This window comes from Eretmochelys imbricata, chromosome 2 (genome assembly GCF_965152235.1).
Source record: "Eretmochelys imbricata isolate rEreImb1 chromosome 2, rEreImb1.hap1, whole genome shotgun sequence".
Taxonomy (NCBI): domain Eukaryota; kingdom Metazoa; phylum Chordata; order Testudines; family Cheloniidae; genus Eretmochelys; species Eretmochelys imbricata.
Window position 1 is genome coordinate 191,704,946 of NC_135573.1, and position 21,712 is coordinate 191,726,657.

General features: G+C 44.3%; 2 protein-coding genes across 5 annotated transcripts in view; one reads left to right on the forward strand and one right to left on the reverse strand.

Annotated features, from left to right (window-relative positions):
• ATP2C1 (ATPase secretory pathway Ca2+ transporting 1) overlaps window positions 1-14,960 on the reverse strand; it is a 141,784-nt gene extending 126,824 nt beyond the window's left edge. The window contains exons 1-2 of the mRNA XM_077811194.1: window positions 14,553-14,960; window positions 13,849-13,928 (exon numbers count right to left, since the gene is read on the reverse strand). The gene's annotated coding sequence lies outside the window, so the exon portion shown is untranslated. The remainder of the gene's footprint in view (window positions 1-13,848; window positions 13,929-14,552) is intronic.
• Window positions 14,961-14,986: 26 nt separating this feature from the next.
• PIK3R4 (phosphoinositide-3-kinase regulatory subunit 4) overlaps window positions 14,987-21,712 on the forward strand; it is a 39,593-nt gene continuing 32,867 nt past the window's right edge. For 2 of the 4 annotated variants that reach the window (XR_013345315.1, XM_077811188.1), the window contains exons 1-4: window positions 14,987-15,140; window positions 16,593-17,365; window positions 19,392-19,525; window positions 19,662-20,244. Coding sequence is in view for 3 of the 4 variants with exons in the window: in XM_077811188.1 (XP_077667314.1) it covers window positions 16,636-17,365; window positions 19,392-19,525; window positions 19,662-20,244 (1,447 nt within the window). In the remaining variant the exon portion in view is untranslated. Of the gene's footprint in view, window positions 15,191-16,592; window positions 17,366-19,391; window positions 19,526-19,661; window positions 20,245-21,712 lie in introns of all 4 variants that reach the window. The other 2 variants (XM_077811189.1, XM_077811190.1) reach the window with 2 other exon arrangements.

Genomic DNA, 21,712 nt, shown 5'->3' on the forward strand with positions numbered 1-21,712 from the left:
CATCTAACGAACCTGTAATGACAAAGTAACTGAGATGGAAACCATTTACCATTATTAATGATTTTTATGTGCATCGAAGTTGCCAGCTGAAAAGATATTTATTAGTGCAGCTTTTGATTTGTGGGGGGCAGATGTCAGGCTGTGACACTCATTGAGAATGAGAAAAGAGCCACATGGCCGTGAGGGAAAGGAAAAAAGAAATGTCACCCAGTAGATCATTTTGTGCCTGTTTAAGTTGACAGATCTTTGACCTTTCTTCTCTCACCAGAGACTGCATTTTTCAGTTCTTAGAGGCTAAGCCATTCTTGTGATGATGTGCAATCACTTTCTTCTCATGGGGGTACACAACTTTATTTTCCCACCTTGTGATGGGGAGTACAGGTCTTTGGTGTGCCCTGGAGGGGCCTGCAGCCCCATTGCACCTCACCTAGTAGTATTCCTAGCAGAGTCCTTATCCAACCAGAGAATGGCTTTTTATTGTCTGTTAAATCACAGCAGGAATTTTTAGAAGCAGCTAAAGGAGGTGCTTCTTTCAGGGGAGAGAATGAGGTTACTTTGTTCCAGAGCTCCAAAACAGCTGGGGTACATATAGGATCTAGTCTCTGGGCTTGTATGAGTAACCTCTGTGCCTTACTTTTTGATTGTCTTTCCGTATTCTGTCATGTCTTCATTAGGCCCCATGTTTAGTGGGACTACTGACATGCATAAACTTAATCACCCGAGTATCAACCCCTTAGACTGTAAGATCTTCGGGGGCAGGGACTGAATCTTATTTATGTCTGTAGAGTACATAGTGCACATAAATATCTCCATTTTAACCATGCCCTAGACCCCACCTGCAAGGCCCTCATGTCAAGCCCGAATCCCATCTAAACTGATACAAGACAGACAGAGCTTATCTTCTCTGCTCTACACATCTTCCTGGAAGGGAGCACTAGAGATTGAATCATTGCAATGCCTCTCCATCAGGGCAGTTTGCATTGCCTTCCCATCACTGCATCTTTACCAAAAAAGGAAAAATAACCACTTCTCACTCTTTGAGGAAACGATGCTGTGCGGCTCCATCACTTCTAAATTGACTAGCAGATGTTATATAAACTACTAAGAGATGATTATCCAACATATTGCCTCAGTGGTATGGGGAAACTGCAAAATGAAAAGTAAATTGAAAACACTGCTGAAGAATAGAACCAGGACACATCCAACATATATAAAGCAGCCACTTGTAACAAAATAAGCCCCATAACAACTGCATGTGGAAACAAAGGATTGATTTGTCCTAAATTATACCCCAGAATAGCTACGTTTAAATGTCCCAAATGCTATACAGTAGAAACATCAGCTTGCCCTGCAATGTGAGAATTACCTGCAATACAGAAAATATGGAAACATATTAGCAGAATCATAAGAGAAAAGTACAATTTATCAGTTACGGAATCCTTAAAAGAAATCCTTAAAATATTGGCTTACACTAAATGTATAAACATGCTGAGTTGTTATGCTGGTAGTTAATAAGATGACTCTTAATTATTGGATTGAACAAGAAACATGGTGATTATAGCCTAAATGGAAAAAATAATCTATTAACTCTGACAAGGCCAGGTACTTGGTATCCCCTTTTGGAGGTCATGGACACTTATGCATTCCCAAATGCCCTGACCGTTCTCCCACTCAGATTTATATCGATAAGCTCTCATTTTAATTAACATCTGCATTTGCCAATAACATGTTTATTTTATATTTGTACTGAAATTCCAATTTAAACACAATTTGGGAATGTGTGTGGGGAGAGCCCACAGCCAGCACTTACTAGCTCCCAAACATGGGACTGAATTTAATGCTTGTGAAAGATGTCCTCTAACTTCAAAGTGTGTTTCTGATGAGAGAGCTGACAGTATAAATAGTACTTTAGAACTACACATACATGCTCCCTGTGGGTTAAGTTTTCAAAAGCGTGTAGGCGAGCTTTTTGTCCAGGTACTTAATGTAATGGAACTCAGCTACATGATGATCCGCTGATACATTATTTCCTCTTGCTTAAAAAAATTCTGTTGATTATTTACATGCTTTCTGGAAGGAATGTAAAAGCAGCAGCATTTTCCCTTCATATCTGATGGGAATGCCCCGAGGTGGCTGAATTCTGTGCAAGTCTTCTACTTTATCTTTGAGATGGGTGTATACAGACTGCCCCTCAACATTCTGGAGTCCCTACTGATCAGGGCCTACCTGATGAAATGCACTGGACTAATTTCACACTTCCTGAGGGCAATGAAGTGATATTTGGCCAAACACTAGAAAAAGAAAGAGACTCCTAACAACACTGCTTGGTTTAAATGGATATTAGGGGAGGAGGGACCCTCACAAATCAGAATACAGATAACAGTTTAGCTTTTTTCTAGAATATAAAGAAATCAACCCTCACACACCACCACTCGTGTTTTGCTAACAGGAAACTATTAACTAGTTCTGCTTAGAATAGCATTGGTAGGTTACTGTTGTTTGAAATAAGCTGCTTGTGGGAAAAAGTTATGAATGATCCAAAAGTTGCCATTACATGCAAAGTCACAACTCCTCTGCCTTTGGTTATTAAAAAATCCTGCTGCAGAGATATGGTTATTGCATCTGTATCAAACCTTTGTTTCTCTGTGAAGTTCAAAAAACAAATTGTTATTTCCACGGGTAATTTTATTCCCATGGGACACTCTCTTCTGATCCTTCTAAAGCTCTTCCTTCTTTTAAGCCAAAGTCACAGAAGCATTTTAACAGATAAAACATGAAAGCTTTCAGTAATTTATTTTAATTTATGTACATATATAATCATTGCTTAGTCGACCCTTTCATCTGTCTGAATTTGCCTGGACAATGAAAGTTGCCAAACAATTTTCCATTGAAAATGATAAAAGGTCAGCTATGTCATCGTTCCTCCCACTCTCCCCACATTTTTGGGCATGATTTATAAACGATACTGTATGTACACTTAGTCCTCTGTAGCAATATCTGATTACATATACTGTATTGCACATGCTAATTTCCCAATTCTTGGGAAGTTATACAATTTATAACCAATATTTTCTACAGTGAATTCATTTCTTGTGAAAGTTCTAGCTCAGCAGCCTTAGTAAATTGCATGTCTCTATTTATTCATAGCACACATACGGCATGGAGAACAGCAGTACAAGTTTCTCCACATTTGTGTGTATCATGTTCTGGAAGGGCCACCTCTAAGACTGAAAAGATAACTTAGTCTCCATCCCTTCCATGCTTGAGACTATTAGTAGTCTCAAGTAATGAGTAGTAGTCTCAGTAATGTGGCAATTTTTATATAAATGGGTTCACTGCAATGCTGGCTTAGGATGTTTTCCAGTAATTGGACACTGGGTGCCTCTGCCTGCCTGCAAAGAGGAATCCAGCTTTAGAAGTATACTGAACATAAGAACAGCCATACTGGGTCAGACCAAAGGTCCATCTAGCCCAGTATCCTGTCTTCCGACAGTGGCCAGTGCCAGGTGCCCCAGAGGGAATGAACAGAACAGGTAATCATCAAGTGACCCATCCCCTGTTGCCCATTCCCAGCTTCTGGCAAACAGAGGTTAGGGACACCATCACTGTCCATCCTGGCTAACAGTCATTGCTGGACCTATCTTCCATGAACTCATTGTGTTTATATATGTATATTTACAGTAAAAAGTCCTCCTGGGCTCCCAGTGCAATGGATGCTAGAGCAAAATCTCTGGCATATGTTGGCAAGGGGCAGCATGTGCTCTCCTCATGGAGCCCAGCTGGGACAAAGAGGGAAACTGGTGGAGCGATGGCTTTGCCTCAACTGCTCCTCCCTGCCTACTTTGGCACTGCTTGGAAGAAGCTATCCTTGCACTCTAGGAGCACAAGGACTGTGTGAGTCTGTATGCGTGATTGTGTCTGTGGCACAACAGAGGAGAGATTTTTGCAATCTTTCCCCCTTTTGCAAACAGCTAGACATGAAGAACCCAGAGACAGACTCACTTTCATCCTCCTTGCACCTGGCTGGGGCTGTAACTCTTCATTACAAAGGTACCTTTGTTAATTTTTCAAATCTGAGATAACGCAAAGTGGTTATTTCTGGTGTATTTTCACCATCAATCCTATAAAAAAAAAAAACGGGGGAAGAAAACAATAGGACATTGTGAATTGAATGAACTCTCTTGCAAGAGGAGGGAAGTGGTCAGTTCTTTTTAAAGGTTTACTACAGGTTGGGAAAGCAATTCTTACTCACTGAATTTATTTTTTTACCAGTGGTGATGGAACAATTTTCATAGTGGGGGTGCTGAAGGCAGAAACCATGTATTTAGGTTGTTATTGCTACTTCAAGCCAGTACCCCTAGTTCTGGCTTTTTACAGAAAAATATCACATTTCAAAGTACCTCTTTCTAAGTCACTGTATTGACTTGACTGTGGGAGGATGCTACGGTAATTCAGAATCCAGCTCATTACTATTGTTCATTGGTTAAATCCTTAGCTGCATTTGTTCTGCTGCCCTCCAGTGTTTGTAACAGCAACCCATCTAACAAAACACAGAGCTGCATCATACTAGCTAACCCTTCCCAGAGCCTGGCTAAACTACTGTGGGGAACGTTTTTAACTTCATAATTTTACTTGCTAAAGATCTGACGATTATTATTTCACATTCGTTGCTATCTGAGCACCTGAAATATTGTGGATAAGTTCTGGCTTCCCTCCCCGAGCATTCAGCAGAGATGAATGGAAGGGACTACAAAGAATGGCACTAAAGTGGATACATGAATTTGAGATTATACATTTGAGGATGGAAGCAGAAGGCCAGATGTTGCCCCACAAGGAGGCCTCTTTGCACCACTCCCATGGTGCAAAGGCCCTGTAAAGCTATCCTAAACAGGCAACCAGGGTCTCCATCACTTACAGAGCTTGCACACAGGATATGTCATGGGACAGAACTTGATATGTGTTAGATCCCTGCTCTAAATTACGACATGCACCACCTCAGTTTCTGGCTACCTGAGGGAATCAGCCACCTTTACCACCTCCCCTTCTTGGGTTTTGGCCTAAGCAAGGCTTAGGCATATTTTAAGATCAGGCCCAGAATGTATGTAGTCTGGCGGGAGGGCAGGGGCAAGTCTGGTGGCTGGAGTGGGAGAACAGAACAGAGTCGAACCATGCCCTGTAAAGACTTTAATGGAAGGGCATTAGGGCCTGATCCTGCACACCCTCTCAGACAACCAATCTTTATGGTAATAGGACTACTGAAGTCAACAGGACATCTGACGTGGGTACAGACAACCTTGTGACTAAGAGTTTGCAGGGTCATACCCTTTATTTGTTTAAAAAAATCATCATGTAATAATAGCTGAAGCTAGGGAATTGTAGGCTGGAGAAAAAAAACAGTTTTTAAACAAGTGGATTAAGGGAGGCAGGAACAAAAAAACCCAAACCAAACCAAAACTCAAAGAAATAAGGGAGGTTTAAGGCACCAGACCTGGAAATGAAGTATTCAGGAGTCATACAAGGCAAGAGGCTGGACTAGAGGAATCAAGTCATTTCTGGCTTCCACTATTTATAATGAAAGCAAAAAGATAACAAGAAAGAAAAAGCCACTATGAAACCTGGTAAGGAGAAACAAACCAACAACGAAAGGTATCCCATCCTCAGCAAAGGCCAAACAGGGATTCAGAAACAGAATGCCAAAGAAAGAAACCCAAGTAACTCAGCCAGATATTTATTCTGATTTAATGCAAGGCTTAGCCTGAAGTCCTAGAAATTTAAAACATAAGAATAATAGCACAAGCACAAGGAAAGTGCAGCTGCAGTCCCAGGACTAATTTCATAGCAACTTAAAGGAAGGATAGGCCTCTCAGAGCAATCAGAAACAACTCAAACTTCAGAGTCACCTGAAGCCTGAAACCACAAACCCCTGACCCCACTCCCTGGCGGGAGCGCGAGGGCCAGATTAAAACATCTGGAGGGCTAGATGCGGCCCTCAGGATGTAGTTTGCCCATCCCTGATGTAGATGTAACTGTACTAGCTAGCCAATGCCAACAGCTTTCCTACTGACAGTATCCAAGATTTCCATGATCCCAGTAAGAGACGTGCTGTAGAAGTTATGGGCTTGCTGCAGGAGTTAGTAGGTGAAGTTCTATACAGGAGGCCAGACTACATGATCACAGGGGATTCTGGCCTTAAAAGTCTTGGAAGCTATTATGTTGCTCTGTCTCAATAGACTATACAAGAATTTTATTGCTTTTTTAGCAAGTGGAAATGGTATGAATGAAATCCTGGTGACACTTCCCTAGACTGGAGAAGCAATAATTACCGAGAGGTGAAATCCTAAATGCTTACCTTGGACCTAGCCTGTCTGCCATTAAAGCCAACCAGCATATTTCCACTGAATTTAGAGAGCAGTGGATCAGGCATTTTATGGAAGGTGGTGAGGGTAGGAAAGCAGTAGGAGGAGAATAATGCAAAAGCAAAGGAATGCAATTTACTCAGCATTTAAAAAAACAAATCATATGTGACTGGGAGCTCTGCAGAACAATAAAAATGTATTTTTCAGATGCATAAAGAATTGCAAGAGATATACACCATAACAATTCTAAAAGTCAACAGTTTTCAAGACAAAAGGTCAACACTTTAGTAAGTCTGTAGAATCTTTTGGATGACCTAGATGTTTGGCTGCTACAGCAAACACCATCACCACTATTGCAAATCTACCTTTCTAGAGGATATTTTCTTGGAACGCTGGTGAGACTACTGTGAATGAGAAGGCCTGGAAATTGGTTGAAAAGGTTCTCTAAACATGTCATTTCTGACCAATGTACTATTACATATAAAACTACATGCTGGTTTGCACTGTTGTTACTAGATTAATTATAACTAGATTTAATAATGAGGGTTCTACCCAGAGTTCTACCCTGCTTATTCTCTCACTCCTTTGCTGTTTTACCCATATTGCAATTATTTTTAAAGTACATACTTGTAAACCTAAAACCCACACAGAGGCATGGTATCTTTCTGCTCTAATTTATGTAATAAATTAAATGTTGTTTAATCCCCTGCTCTAGGCACTCCTTAAAATCTGAAGAGCTTTTCCCTGAGTTTATATAGCTACAGTAGCCATGCAAGCTGTTCTTTTATTAGTTACTGCACAAGATGAAGCAGGTTGGGTGACTGGACTGGTGGGAGATGAAATTGCATGTAAATTTCTGCTTTAAAAAATCCCTGTTTATTGGCATAAGGTTATGGAGACTAGGATCAAAATATGGGCTTCTATTTCAATATAACAAGTCAAGAACCACCATCCCCAAGGCAAACAGGCATCCCAGGTGACTAGCTCTCTCTTGCACTGGGTCTCCCAGGGATCCAAAGGCAGACCACCAACAGTTATCCTAGAGATGGGCCTGAACCAACCCGTCCTCCCAAACCTGAACATCCATAAACTTTGGTGGTGTTGGGTTTGGAATTCAGACTTGGGTTTGGAGCCAAATTTTGTGGTTAGCCTCTATGATAGCCTGAACCAAGACTCCAGATTTGGATACACACTCTTTTTTTGGGGGGGAGAAAGAGGATGGTGTTTGAAGTTTGTATTCAAATGTTGCTGTTCTAAGTCTGCCATATTGTTTGCTTTGATGCATAGGATTTGAGGCAGTAAATCAGTTAAACTTGGCTACCTTGCTGCTATCTCAGTAGCCCTTCTCCAACCTGTACTTATCTCTAAACAGCTCATACACCGATCTTCTGTCCAAGGCATTACCATTACTTTGGCTCAAGCTTTACAGCCACCACCCAATGCTTATCTACCAGCATTGACTCATATTTAGCAACACCTGCTACCTCAGGTTACTTGGTAACTAATTAATCTCTTTTTCTCTCCCATACAATTTCAATGCTGGGTAATTCATTGAATCAGCATGCACTCATGCATTTTACAAGGTATTTTTTCATCCTTTTTCCAATACGACTTTCATAGTTAGGCACTAGGACAGTTTATACCACCTGCCAGTAGTACTGACAGTAGAAGCGATTACTTACTGAGGAAGCGACTCATTCCATCCTAGTGATGAAAACTGAGCCAAAACCACAGGAACTGGTGAATTATGCATGTTTTGGAAGGTTATAGAGCTTGTGGAAAGCATTCTCTAACCAAATTTTGAGGAAATGCCAGTAACTGAATTAATCCTTTCCAAATGCTAATTAGGAATACAGGAATTGACTGTTTGGCTCTCTGTTCATAGTAATACATTTCATGCTACTGCTGCATCTCTTCAAACAAGCATGGAACTTAAAATTTTAGCCAGATTTTGGCCTTCTGGGGAGCTGTGAGGCATGGATTATTTCCAGATATAGCTGTCTGGTATCACTAGGCCGTCCCTAGACATTGTGGTGCCCTATTCAGCCCCCGCTCCCCCAAGATCCCCCAGAACGAGCCGGTAGAGTGGGTTGGGGCCAGGTCGCTCCACTTCCTGCTGCCCGGTGATTGCAGGGCGGGTCCGACCCTGCACTCATGGGGCGGCGGCCAGTGGAGTGACCTGACCTCAGCCAGTTCCGCTCTGCTCCCCTGGCTCCCAGTCTTGTGACTTGGGGGCAGGGGGATATGGATATGCTGGATATGGATATGCTGTTCCTGGTAAAGATTAGTAGTGGTAAAGAATCACTGCCACCTAGAGGCTATGAAGTGCCATTTTCTCCTGTAATGAATGGAGTAAATTGACTGTGACTCTGCTTCAGAGCGTGGCCTTACCAAAGACAGCCAGTCTTTTTAAGCCAAGTTTCAGGTCACCACTAGCTCCTTCTCCCTAAGTGAAGCTTATCAGTCCTAGTTCATTTAGCACAGAAGTGCTGTTTTTAGATAAAAACACAGCCAAAATGTTTCCGTGCTATCCTGTGATATTCACTCGCAGATCAGGTGATGCATCCTTGAAGAGAACTATTTTGTTTTTGTGCCTAGAGTTTAGGCTGGGAGTCTAAATAACAATATTGTATAAAACAATTCAAACATAAAATGCTCAGCTGATTCTGCATGATACGCAAGCCTGAAGTCAGTTCTCTGGAGTCTGTCAGCCAGTCACCAGCATAATGATCACTTCTCATGATCTCTAGTGAAGAGATGATAGGATGGGAGGGATGAAATACAGCTTAATCTTGGAGGCTAAAGAGAGTTTTCAACTAAGAGGGTCAGGAATCACGCCTCTGCACACACTGACCAACACAGCTATACTAACAAAAATGTATACTGTAGACGTGGTCTGAGTCTCCCATTCTGCTGGAACAGAAAAAGAGGTTTATTATGATCAATGATGAGACAATATAAAGTTCATTGAGGACAGAACTTAGATCTACTGTTCAGAAATCCACGATCTCAATTACTTGAGCTAAATGAGAAAAAGGAATATGTCTAAATGAATTTCTAGCAAACTGCAAAAGCTTGAGAGAATGCAGTGAATGTTTTTCTTCTAAACACTTAAGCATCATTAGAAGCAAAGGAAAGATGGGGATATAGCAGTTCCGAGTGAGGAGGCTTCCTGACTCAAGAGGGCTTTTCCTGCCTTGTCATGGTACTTCTAAAGAGCAAAGAACTGTGCCGTTGATATGCATCCAAGAAATATTTCCCAAAGAAAGAGAGTCCTAGAATTACTTGCTGGACAAGGCTGCAACTCTCTGGGGTTCCCCAGTATTTATATCCTATAGTGTGTAGTGTCCAGTGTCCTTGTATGACTTTAGTTGTTATATTGATAATACTATGACTATTACTTCATCTCTATTGTGGCTGAAAACATGTTTCACACCTATAACACCCAGGAAGAACAGATTAATAAATATCAAATAAAGCCAGAAAGAGAACTAGGATGAAAAATACGTCTTTCACTATTATGTTAAACAGTTAAAATAAGGGAGAAAGGGGCAAAATGACCTGCTGAAAATTTGCTGGAGCTGTGTTGGTCCCAGGATACTAAAGAAGTAATATTAGAAGTTGGTCCAATAAATGACATTAACTCACCCACCTTGTCTCTCTGAAAATTTATCAGATATTTCATGCCAGGGAAACTGCACCCTTCTCCACATTCTGAAACTGTAGATCTTATTTTCATTCAGATGTCAGACTATGTAGGTTGTACAAGAGCTGTTCAAGGATGAAAAGGTCAGAAATCATAAGAATGGCTATACTGAGTCACACCAATGGTCCATCTAGCCCAGTATCCTCTCTTCCGAAAGTGGCCAATACCAGGTGCTTCAGAGGGAATGAACAGAACAGGCAATAATCAAGTGATCCATCCCATCATCCACTCCCACCTTCTGGCAAACAGAAGCTAGGGACACCCAGAGCATGGGGTTGCATCCCCGACCATCTTGGCTAATAGCCATTGATGGACCTATCCTCCATGAACGTATCTATTTTTTTGAACCCATTTATAGTTTTGGGCTTCACAATATTCCCTGTCATGCAGCATCTGCTGGGCCTCCTGAGGAGACAGGAACACTCTGGGATAGAAAGCTCAGACTTGAAACAATGGCATAAAGATGGTGATTTCAAAGCAGGTTCCAGCATCCAACATTTTGCTCCCAATTGCTTACCAAGCTTCTTTATTAAATACTTTACCCCTTTATCCGGCACTTTCCATCCAAAGACCTTAAAAGCAAGCTACAAACTTTACTGAATTAGTCCTCCCAAGGCACCAGGTAGGTGAGTATCATTAACTCTATTTCACAGTTGGGGAAACTGAGGTTAAGAGGAGAAATGACTTGCCCAAGGCCAGACAAGAAGTCAGGATCAGAGCAGGGAACAGAATTTGGGAATCCAGGATCCTAATCCTGTTCTTTAACTACAAAAGGATATTTCTTTCAGACTATCATAATTTAATTGGTTTGGGAAAAGAATGACCTAGGGATATTAAATACTAAAAGATGATTAAATAGTTATCATGGTGATTTCAGTGTTCTAAACAGCCTTATTTTCTTCTGATAGCCTACATGTACAAATTTGCATTTTCAAATAGGCTTCATGCATCTGACTTAATTGATAAGAATCTTTGTTCTCAAATGCCAATAACTTCTCTGTAGATGGCACATTTAATTTAATGTATCAATTAAATACGTTAGTTATATAGAAACAAGATAATGGAGATTTTCTAAACAAGCATTAAATGCTCTCTCTCTTTTTTTAAGATAATACAATGGGACAAACAAAATCCTGTAAGCTACTCTTCAGCTACTAACACTAAAAATGAAGACTCGAAGGTCATTCAGGCTACCGAATAATATCCATGTCACTTAACATTATTTACCTATATCTATTTTATTTCTAGGCCATTTGACACTTTGTTTTAAAACAAAGATTATTAAACCACTGGATTTGCCACCCTCTAACTTCACAACAAGCACAAGCATCATCATTACCAGTTATGTTAAAATGTTTTAAGGGGCAGGGAAGGAACAAAAACTGAAGATTTGCCAGGCAGGCCCATGTCCATCATCATTCCCTACATAGTACTATCCCAATTCAGTTGTTTCCATTTCAAATACAACATGTTAAGCCATATGAGTAGGAATAGTGACCTAAAGGAGTAAACAGATTTGTGACATTAGAGCAGGGGTGGGCAAACTTTTTGGCCCAAGGGCCACATCTGGGAATAGAAATTATATGGTGGACCATGAATGCTCACAAAGTTGGGGTTCGGTGTGGGAGGGGGTGTGGGCTCCAGCTGGGGGTACAGGCTCTGGGGTGGGGCAGAGGATGAGGAGTTTGGGGTGTAGGAGGGTGCTCTGGGCTAGGACTGAGAGGTTCGGGGGCGGGGGAGAGGGAATCAGTGCTGGGGCAGGGGATTGGGGTGTGGGAAGAGGGTGCAGCTTCTAACTGGGGATGCAGGCTCTGGGGTGGGGCTGGGATGAGGGGTTTGGGGTGCAGGAGTGTGTTCTGGGCTGGGATTGAGGGGTTTGGAAGGTGGGAGGGGGATCAGGGCTGGGGAAGGGGCGTAGCTCAGGGGTGCAGGCTCCGAGCAACGCTTACCTCAAGTGGCTCCCAGAAGCGGCAGCATGCCCCTTCTCCGGCTCCTATATGGAGGTGCAGACAGGCGGCTCTGCACGGTGTCCCATCCGCAGGCACCACCCCTGCAGGTCCCATTGGCTGTGGTTCCTGCCCAATGGGAGCTGTGGGGGCAGCGCTTCGGGCGGGGGCAGCGTGCAGAGCCACCAGGCCGGAGGGGGCCACGCCGCTGCTTCCGGGAGCCACGTGGAATGGCCCCCACCCTGCTCCCTGGCTGGAGCGCCGGAGCAGGGCCATGCCGCTGCTTATGGGAGCTGTGTGGAGTGGCCCCTGACCCTGCTCCCAGACTGGAGCTCTAGAGCGGGGCAAGCCCCAGACTCTACTCCCCAGTAGGAGCTCGAGGACTGGATTAAAATGGCTTGTGAGCCAGATCCGGCCTGCAGGCCCTAGTTTGCCCACCTCTGCATTAAAGGCAAGGGAGATCAGAGCAGGAAGTTTAGATCTATTGGATCACACTTGATCTCAAAGCTGAAAATATAACCCAAGAGACGTGGCTCCACATTCCCTGCTCTACCTATTAGACCATACCAAAACCTGGACTATAGACGGTAGTCCAGAGGACTGAGCACTATACCATGAAAGCAACAGGCAGCTGAAGGAAGAATCCAACAAAAACAGAAAACAGTTTCCCTAATTCTATCCCCTGCTTCTTGCTGTCACATTTGTTTTCAAACTAAAATGGTAACCAAGATCCCTTTCTACTTCATTCTAGGTTTGAGAAAATTCATCAAGAAGAGCCATGCCATGAAAGAAGAAAAGTATCAAGGAAGGAATTAATCCTATTTCTCAGTTTTAAAAATACAGAATGGAGATTTTTACCTTCATAAGAATTCTTAAGAAACAAGTCTCAGGACAATCCCCCCCTAACAACCAAAAGCCACCTGAAAAGACTCTTCCTTATAACTCAAACGTATGAAAACAAATTCCCTTCTAAGCCTCAGAGAGGAGTAAGTGGGACAAACCTACTGCAAAGCCATCAGGACTCAAGTAAAAGCACAGGCCTCTGCTAGATCATTTATTCACTAACATCTAAACCTGGAGAAAGAAAGGGAGAAAGAAATGGGCTAGCTAATTCCCCATTTGGTTGACCTAGAAGAGCACAGATACACCCATGACAGGCATCTTCAGCATCCCTTAATGCCTATTACGTCATCTTGATCCCAGTAACTACAGCATCAACTGCAGGAGAGGAGAATGTGCTGTATAGCACCCCATTGCTGCTGCCCTTCCTCTTAAATTGAAAGTAGAGGAGTTAAAACAAACAAACACAAAAAACCCAACAAAAATTGTGAAATTTTCCTACAGGAAATGTACCACCACTGCCTATTACTATAAAGATTTTTTTTTGGAGGGGTGGGGGGAAGAAGGACAGGACCGACAGCCCTGTAACCACTAACAGAAGGTCAGTCTCACCATATAGCCTGGCCTAGTTGATTCCCACACAAAGAAGCCAGAATAATCAGCTTGTCTTCTGGAAGGCATAGATCAGATGACTCAATTACATGCTGTCAAAGTATTTATGACTATACCATCCAATCAAGAAAACAAGATACCCACATGTGACTAAACGCTCCAATCAAAAGTTACAGTGTGGCGAATTAAAAATATTTTGACATTTCACAACTAATCTGCAAAACAATACTAGGAAACGTTTTTAAAAAGTGATTTTTTGATAAAACAAACATTTCAAAATATTGACATGCTTTCCCAAAATATTTCTATTTTGAAAAAGAAAATAAAAAGGCCTTTTTTTTTTTTGCTGAAGAAGCTTTGCATTCAAGACATTTTGACCAGCCCTTACTTGTAAATGGTGCTGTGGAGACCAGTCGCTGCTGCTTTTTGCTCCTCATTGCAAAGACTGGCAGAAGCAGAAGGGGCACTCTGACAGGAAAAAAAAGGAGCAAAGGAGTGTTACAGAATCCCCCCTCCCTAGGGAGAAGCGACATTTTGCTCACTGTTACAATCTTTTCATCCTTTCTTGCTGGGGACCAGGGAGAGGTATTGTTAGTGTGTTACAGTCTCTCCCAAGGCTGGCGGAAGAACGTTGTTAGGTGCGTTGTAATCTCTCTGATCCAGCCTCTCCCCCTGGGAGAAAGAGGGACAAGGACTTTGAAGGGTGCTTTACAGTCACTGCGTACAGCAACGTTGCCAACCCCACCTGTTCAAAAATCACTAGTCATGCTCCGGGTCATACACTTCCACATGGCAGGTGTCGGTGATGGGGTTGCTACTAGCAAGCCAAGCTCCTGTATCAGCTATAGTTAGTCTCTAAGGTACCACAAGGACTCCTCCTTGTTTTTGCTGAGACAGACGGACAGGGCTGCCACTCTGAAACCTACAGGGCTTTTCTCTCACAGAGAGCTGGACACCAGATGAGTTCACTGTTTACTGCTCTGGCAGCTATGGGCTGAGGGGAGCTGAAATCAGGTACAGTATGTGAAACCTAGGGGCCGAACAGTATCATACACTTTAGCATGACCTTATCTCCCCGCTCTTCACACTTACCTTAGGCTCCAAAATAATGAGATTTAAAACAAGAAACAAGCTATAAGTGAAACAAGTAACTTGGTGTCTCCCTTTTGAGCCTTCAAGGGTCACCTGCCCCAGCTTGTCTCAGCCGCCCCAGGGCCAGACCCCTTTTTGCAATGAAAGCGGAGAGCCTCCCCTCATCACAGGACTCCAGGAGCAGGGGCTTTCAGAACCACCCCCACAGCAGGGCCAGGGCGGGCGAGCTGCCAACTTCCCCCGGCTTTCCCAGGGGGTCAGGGAAGGGGCGAATCCCGCCACCTAAGCCGCGGGGGAGGGGCGGTGTTTGCTCTGGCTCGCCAGGCCCGCCCCCGCGCCACAGGCTGGCCGGGGGCGGGGCTCTGGCTGGGGGCTGCAGCCTGACGCGGTCCCTGTAGCCGGAGCCCCCGCAGGCCCGAGGGGCGGTGACGGGGCCCAGCCCAGCCGGATGTGAGCTCACAGCGCCGCCCCGTGTCATGGTTGCCGGTTCCGCGGAGCAGAGAGTTTCCTCAGAGGCGCCCCGGCCCCTTCCACCCCGCAGCCGGGGGCTCCCGGGTCCCCGCAGGCCCGGCGGGGGGCGGCCCCCGGGTGAGTGACGGGGAGGGGTCGCTTGGTGTTTCCGCGGGTTTCTGCTCCAGGTACCGCGGGGGGGGATGTGTGTCGGGCGGGGGGAGCAGCAGCAGCAGCAATGAAGGCAACAGTGTGGGTGGGGATGCTGCCACGGGGGGCCGGGAGATCAGATGAGAGCAGGGTGATGAGGAGCTTTGTGGGGATGTTGCCACAGGGGGTGGCATTGGGGAGGGGGTTACGTGGGAGCTGGGTGGGGATGCTGCCAGAGCGGGGTCAGGTAGGTGCTGGCTGAGATGTGGGGGGGGGGGAGGGGGAAAGAGGGGGTTGCTGCCCGAAGAGAGTATTGGGGAGGGGATCAGGTGAAAGTTGGGTGGGGTGTGTGGCGGGTGTCGCATGGGAGAGGAGTGCAGGTCATGCCTGATATGAGCACAGGATGAGGGGCGGGAGGGGACTCTGGAAATCAAATCTAATAGGCCCACTAAACCTTGTTTAGGGCTTGTCTACACTGGCGCTTTACAGCGCTGAAACTTGCTGTGCTCAGAGGGGTGTTTTTTCACACCCCTGAGCGCGGAAGTTGCAGCGCTGTAAAGTGCCAGTGTAGACAGTGCACCAGCACGGGGAGCCATGCCCCTTGTGGAGGTGGGTTTTTTTTAGAGCATTGGGAGAGCTCTCTCCCAGCGCTCTGCTGCGACTATACAAGCCATTTTAAAGCGCTGCTGCAGCAGTGCTTTAACATTGCCAGTGTAGACTAGTCCTAGTCTGCCACACATTCCAGCCCTGCTTCTTCAGGCAGGATTGGCCATGAATGTTTCAGTGGGCTTCCTTTGTTCTCTCATTCTTTGTGCCTGGCTTGTTGCAAATGTCCCAAATGCTGAAGTTTCCTTTTGTAGATTAATCTCTAATTCACTGACTGAGGGAGTAGCAGTAGGATGTGGGTAGGAATGCTGATCCCTTGAGACCCTAGGGCTTTCCAGACACATCAGTGCAGTTGCCAGTACTGTTCCTGGAGAGTCTGGACCAAATTTGCTCCTGGAATAAGTGTTTTTTTACTTCAGTGGGAGATGCAACTTGCTTATGCCAGGGCAGAACTTGGTCCTGCATAGCTGTCAACCAATGTGGTTTCATTGCACAAGGAAAGGCCAAATTCTGAGCTCATCGATGGGAGCAATGAGGTTGGAGCTGTTGTATTAAGTGTTTCTCAGAAATCATGAGAAACTCATAAAGAAAACATATTTTTAAACAAGTACAGTACTGCAGGAGTATGAACTATTAATAAAAAGGCAAGGAACAGCTTTCAGTCCTAGGAGTTATTAAGTAGTTGCCACATTCCACTCCAGAGCAGAAATGGCTGCATTTGTATGTCATTTGAAATGATTTCTGCATGTCTCTATCTTTTTGTAAATAATATTTGGATACTTTGAGATGAAGGACACTATAAAAATATGAGATAGTATTTTAATTGTTTTCTAGGTGCAGTTGTGAAGTGCTGACTTCTACAACAAGAGGTGCCATCATGGGGAATCAGCTGGCCGGCATTGCCCCGTCTCAGATCCTGTCTGTTGACAGCTATTTCTCAGACATCCATGACTTTGAATATGACAAAAGTCTGGGGAGTACTCGATTTTTTAAAGTTGCTCGGGCCAAGCACAGGGAAGGCCTGGTGGTTGTGAAGGTGTTTGCAATTCAGGATCCAACTTTACCACTAACTAGCTACAAACAAGAGCTAGAGGAGTTAAAAATAAGGCTACACTCTGCCCAGAACTGTCTTCCCTTTCAGAAGGCCACTTTGTCTGAAAAAGCAGCTATGCTCTTCCGACAGTATGTGCGGGACAACCTTTATGATCGAATTAGTACTAGGCCATTCCTAAATAACATTGAAAAGAGGTGGATAGCCTTCCAGATCTTGACTGCTGTGGACCAAGCACACAAGTCTGGAGTCCGTCATGGGGACATCAAAACTGAAAACATTATGGTGACTAGCTGGAACTGGGTGCTTCTAACTGACTTTGCCAGTTTTAAACCAACTTATCTTCCTGAGGACAATCCTGCTGACTTCAATTATTTCTTTGACACATCGCGTAGAAGGACTTGTTATATTGCCCCTGAGCGCTTTGTTGATGGCAGTATGTTTTCTACAGAGTTGGAGAATATGAAAGATCCTTCAATGCCACTGGTAGACTTGGCAAACAGCAATCAGCGAACCAGAGGAGAATTGAAACGTGCAATGGATATCTTTTCTGCAGGTATTTGGGGTGATTATCTGAGAACTATACATGGTTTATAGTTTTGCATCAACTGAGTAGAGATTTTTTTCATAATAAGAAGCTTAAAGAACTTAGGGAGATTTGGGGGGAAACAAACCCCCCCACCCCAACTTCTTAGTGTTGACCCCAGAGCCTTCTATTCACAGGATAAGTGCTGTACAAAATCTATATATTTTTGTGTGATATAAAACCTTACAAAGGCACTCTGATACCATGGTGATGTATCTGTGGAACTGCAAACTGCCATGCTAATGTGCTTTAACTATGGTCTAGAGAGGCTACCTGGAAAGGTTTGGTCTCTGTTCATTTTTCTTTTTTTGCGTAACTAGGGATCTGAATTTAAAATCTGTGGCCCTAATCCTGCAGTGTGATCCACATGGGCAGACATCTGCCAAGCCTTATTGACTCTAGTTTAGGGGCGAGCAAACTTTTTGGCCTAAGGGCCACATCGGGTTTCTGAAATTGTATGGAGGGCCAGTTAGGGGCGGCTGTGCCTCCCCAAACAGCCAGGTGTGGCCCGGCCCCTGCCCCCCATCCAACCCCCGCTCCCTCCCTGCTTCTTGCTCCCTGATGGCCCCCCTGGGATCCCTGCCCCATCCATCCTTCCCTGTCCCCTGACTGCCCCCCCCCCGCTGCCCCATCCAAACCCTCCTCACATTCCTGACTGCCCCCACATTCTCCACCCTCTGACTGCCCCAGCTCCTATCCATACCCCCAGCTGCTGACCACCACCCCGAACTCCCCTGTCCTCTATCCAACCCCCCGTGCCGCCTTACCATGCTGCCTGGAGTACCGGTGGCTGGCGGCGCGGGTGTCGCGCTGCCCAGAGCACCAGGACAGGCAGCTGTGCCACCCGGCTGGAGCCAGCCATACCACTGCACAGCACAGAGCACCGGGTCAAGCCGTGGCTCTGCAGCTGCGCTGCCCAGCAAGAGCTTGCAGCCCTGCTGCCCAGAGCATTGCGCCGGCTGCGCAGTGGGGGAGAGGGAACAGCAGGGGAGGGGCCGGGGGGCTAGCCTTCCGGGCCAGGAGCTCAGGGGCCAGGCAGGAGAGTCCCATGGGCCGGATGTGGCCCATGGGCTGTAATTTGCCCACCTCTGCTCTAGTGGGATTCTGCCCAAGTGGATCAGATTTCAGGATTGGTATTCAAGTCTTGGAAAAGAATACTTTTGTAGTATGTGTACTCAACGTGACCTAATAATTGTGTTTATTTGGCAATTCTGCGTGGTTTCTGCCCCAATCTTAATGTTACTGCTCAAAATATCTAAAACAAGTAAAGCTGTAGGTCTACCTTGCAATTAGGCACCAGTGTCTGGCCTGTGCCAGCTGATTTGGGCTCGCAGGGTTCAGGCTGCGGGATTATTTAACACTGGTGTAGGCATTCCAGCTCTGGCTGCAGCTCGAGCTGGGAGAACCACCTGTCTCACAGGATCTTAGAGCCTGGCCCCAGCCTGAGCCTGGACGTCTACACCACAATTAAACAGCCCGAGCCTGGTGAGCCCAAGTCTGCTGGCACAGGCCAGCCACTGGTGTCTAATTGCAGTGTAGACATACCTGTAGTTGACAAACACCATCCCTGAGCATCATCACAGAAGCAAAGGTCCTTCAGTCACTTCCTGAGGAGGGCTGGTTACTCTGTGCTTTCTTGGTTGGTTGGTTAGTTACTCTGCCACATGACAGTGATGTGGTTTCCTTTTCTGGTTTTGCTTCAAGCACCTGCCAGCTGAAAAATGCAAGTGCCTTATGTTGCCTAATGCTACCACCCTGTGGCTGTTGAAATATACTTCTAAGACTTAGAATGTAGGGATCAAGTTTGAAAGCAATTTTGGGGTTTTTCTTGATACAGAGAAATTAAACTTAAAATAGCTCTTTGGACACAACCTTTTATCCCTTTAGATTTTTGTATTCAGTTGAATTGTGTAAAACTTATTTTTGTTTTTGCATTGACAGCAAAGGAGCAGTACCTATTTTGTAATGCTCAGACACCATATTTGATATTTTCCAGGCTGTGTAATAGCAGAGCTCTTCACAGAAGGTGTACCACTGTTTGACTTATCTCAGCTTTTGGCCTATAGAAATGGTCTTTTCTCCCCTGACCAAGTCCTGAACAAAATTGAAGATCGCAGTATCAGAGAACTGGTAAATAACACTGCATTCTGTAGAGCCATCTTATTTATTCTGCTTTTGGTTTTGACTGCTTTGGGGATAACTTGTCATTCATTTCTAAACCTTATAATCTTTTCTCCCACTCCCCTCCACCCCTGCCTCCCTGCAGGTCACTCAGATGATCCATTGTGAGCCAGATAAACGTTTAGGAGCAGACGATTACTTAAAACAACAACGTAACAATGCATTTCCTGAAATATTTTACACCTTTCTCCAGCCTTACATGGCACAGTTTGCTAAGGAAACATTCCTATCAGCAGATGAGCGTATACTTGTCATACGTAAAGATCTGGACAACATTATTCACAATCTCTGTGGACATGACCGAACAGAGAAAGCAGAAGGAGAGACAAAAGAGAATGGGCTAGTTGTTCTAGTGTCTGTGATAACTTCCTGTTTACAGACTCTCAAATACTGTGATTCCAAACTGGCTGCTTTGGAACTGATTCTGCATTTAGCACCAAGATTAAGTGTGGAGATTCTGCTGGATCGTATTATGCCTTATCTATTACATTTCAGCAATGACTCTGTGCCCAGGGTGAGGGCAGAAGCTGTGAGGACACTGACTAAAGTTCTTGCTCTTGTCAAGGAGGTGCCACGCAATGATATCAATATTTACCCAGAATATATTTTGCCAGGCATAGCACATTTAGCCCAAGATGAAGCCACTATTGTCAGACTGGCATATGCTGGTAAGAGGGAAACACCTTCAGTTTTTCTTGATCCTCACTCATATATTTTCCATTGTCTTGAAAGCTTTAGGCCACATACTGTCATGTGAAATGCTCAGGGAAATTAGAGAGGCTATAAATTTAAAAAACTCAGTTGAAATCCTCCATTATTATTAACTCCATATTGACTGGGTACATGTCACCTCAGGACGGGATGCAGAGATAAAGTTTCTTGACACCTTAAATGACTGCTTCATGGAGCAGCTAGTCCTGGAACCCACAAGAGGAGAGGCAATTCTTGATTTAGTCCTAAGTGGAGCACAGGATCTGGTCCAAGACTTGACTATATCTGAACTGCTTGGTAATAGTGACCATAATATAATTAAATTTAACATCCCTGTGGCGGGGAAAACACCACAGCAGCCTAACGCGGTAGCATTTAATTTCAGAAAGGAGAGCTACACAAAAATGAATACACAAAAAAGTACAGTGCCAAAATTGAAATCCCTGCAAGCTGCATGGAAACTTTTAAAAGATACCATAATAGAGGCTCAACTTTAAATGTATACCCCCAAATTAAAAAACATAGTAAGAGAACCAAAAAAGTGCCACTGTGGCTAACAAACAAAGTAAAAGAAGCAGTGAGAGGCAAAAAGGCATCCTTTAAAAAGTAAGTTAAATCCTAGTGAGGAAAATAGAAAGGAGTATAAACTCTGGCTAGTGAAGTGTAAAAATATAATTAGGAAGGCCAAAAAAGAATTTGAAGAACTACTAGCCAAAGACTCAAAAAATAATAGCAAAAAATTCTTTAAGTGTATCAGAAGCAGGAAGCCTGCTAAACAACCAGTGGGGCCACTGGATGATGGCGATACTAAAGGAGTATTCAAGGATGAGAAGGCCATTGTGGAGAAACTAAATGAATTCTTTGCTTCGGTCTTCATGGCTGATGTGAGGGAGATTCTCAAACCTGAGCTGTTCTTTTTAGGTGACAAATCTGAGGAACTGGCCCACATTCATTAGAGGAGGTTTTGGAACAAATTGATAAACTAAACAGTAATAAGTCACCAGGACCAGATGGTATTCACCCAAGAGTTCTGCAATTTCACATTTGAGTTCCTTCAGAACTACTAACTGTGGTTTGTAACCTATCATTTAAATCAGCTTCTGTATCAAATGACTGGAGGATAGCTATTGTGATGCCAATTTTTAAAAAGGGCTCCAGAGGTGAGCCTGGTAATTACAGGCCAGTAAGCCTGACTTCAGTACCAGGCAAGCTGGTTGAAACTCTAGTAAAGAACAGAATTGTCAGACACATAGATGAACATAATTTATTGGGGAAGAGTCACCATGGTTTTTTTAAAGGGAAATCATGCCTTACCAAACTACTAAAATTCTTTGAGGGGGATCAACAAACATGGACAAGGGGGATCCAGAGGATATAGTATACTTAGATTTTGAGAGAGCCTTTGACAAGGTCCTTCACCAAAGG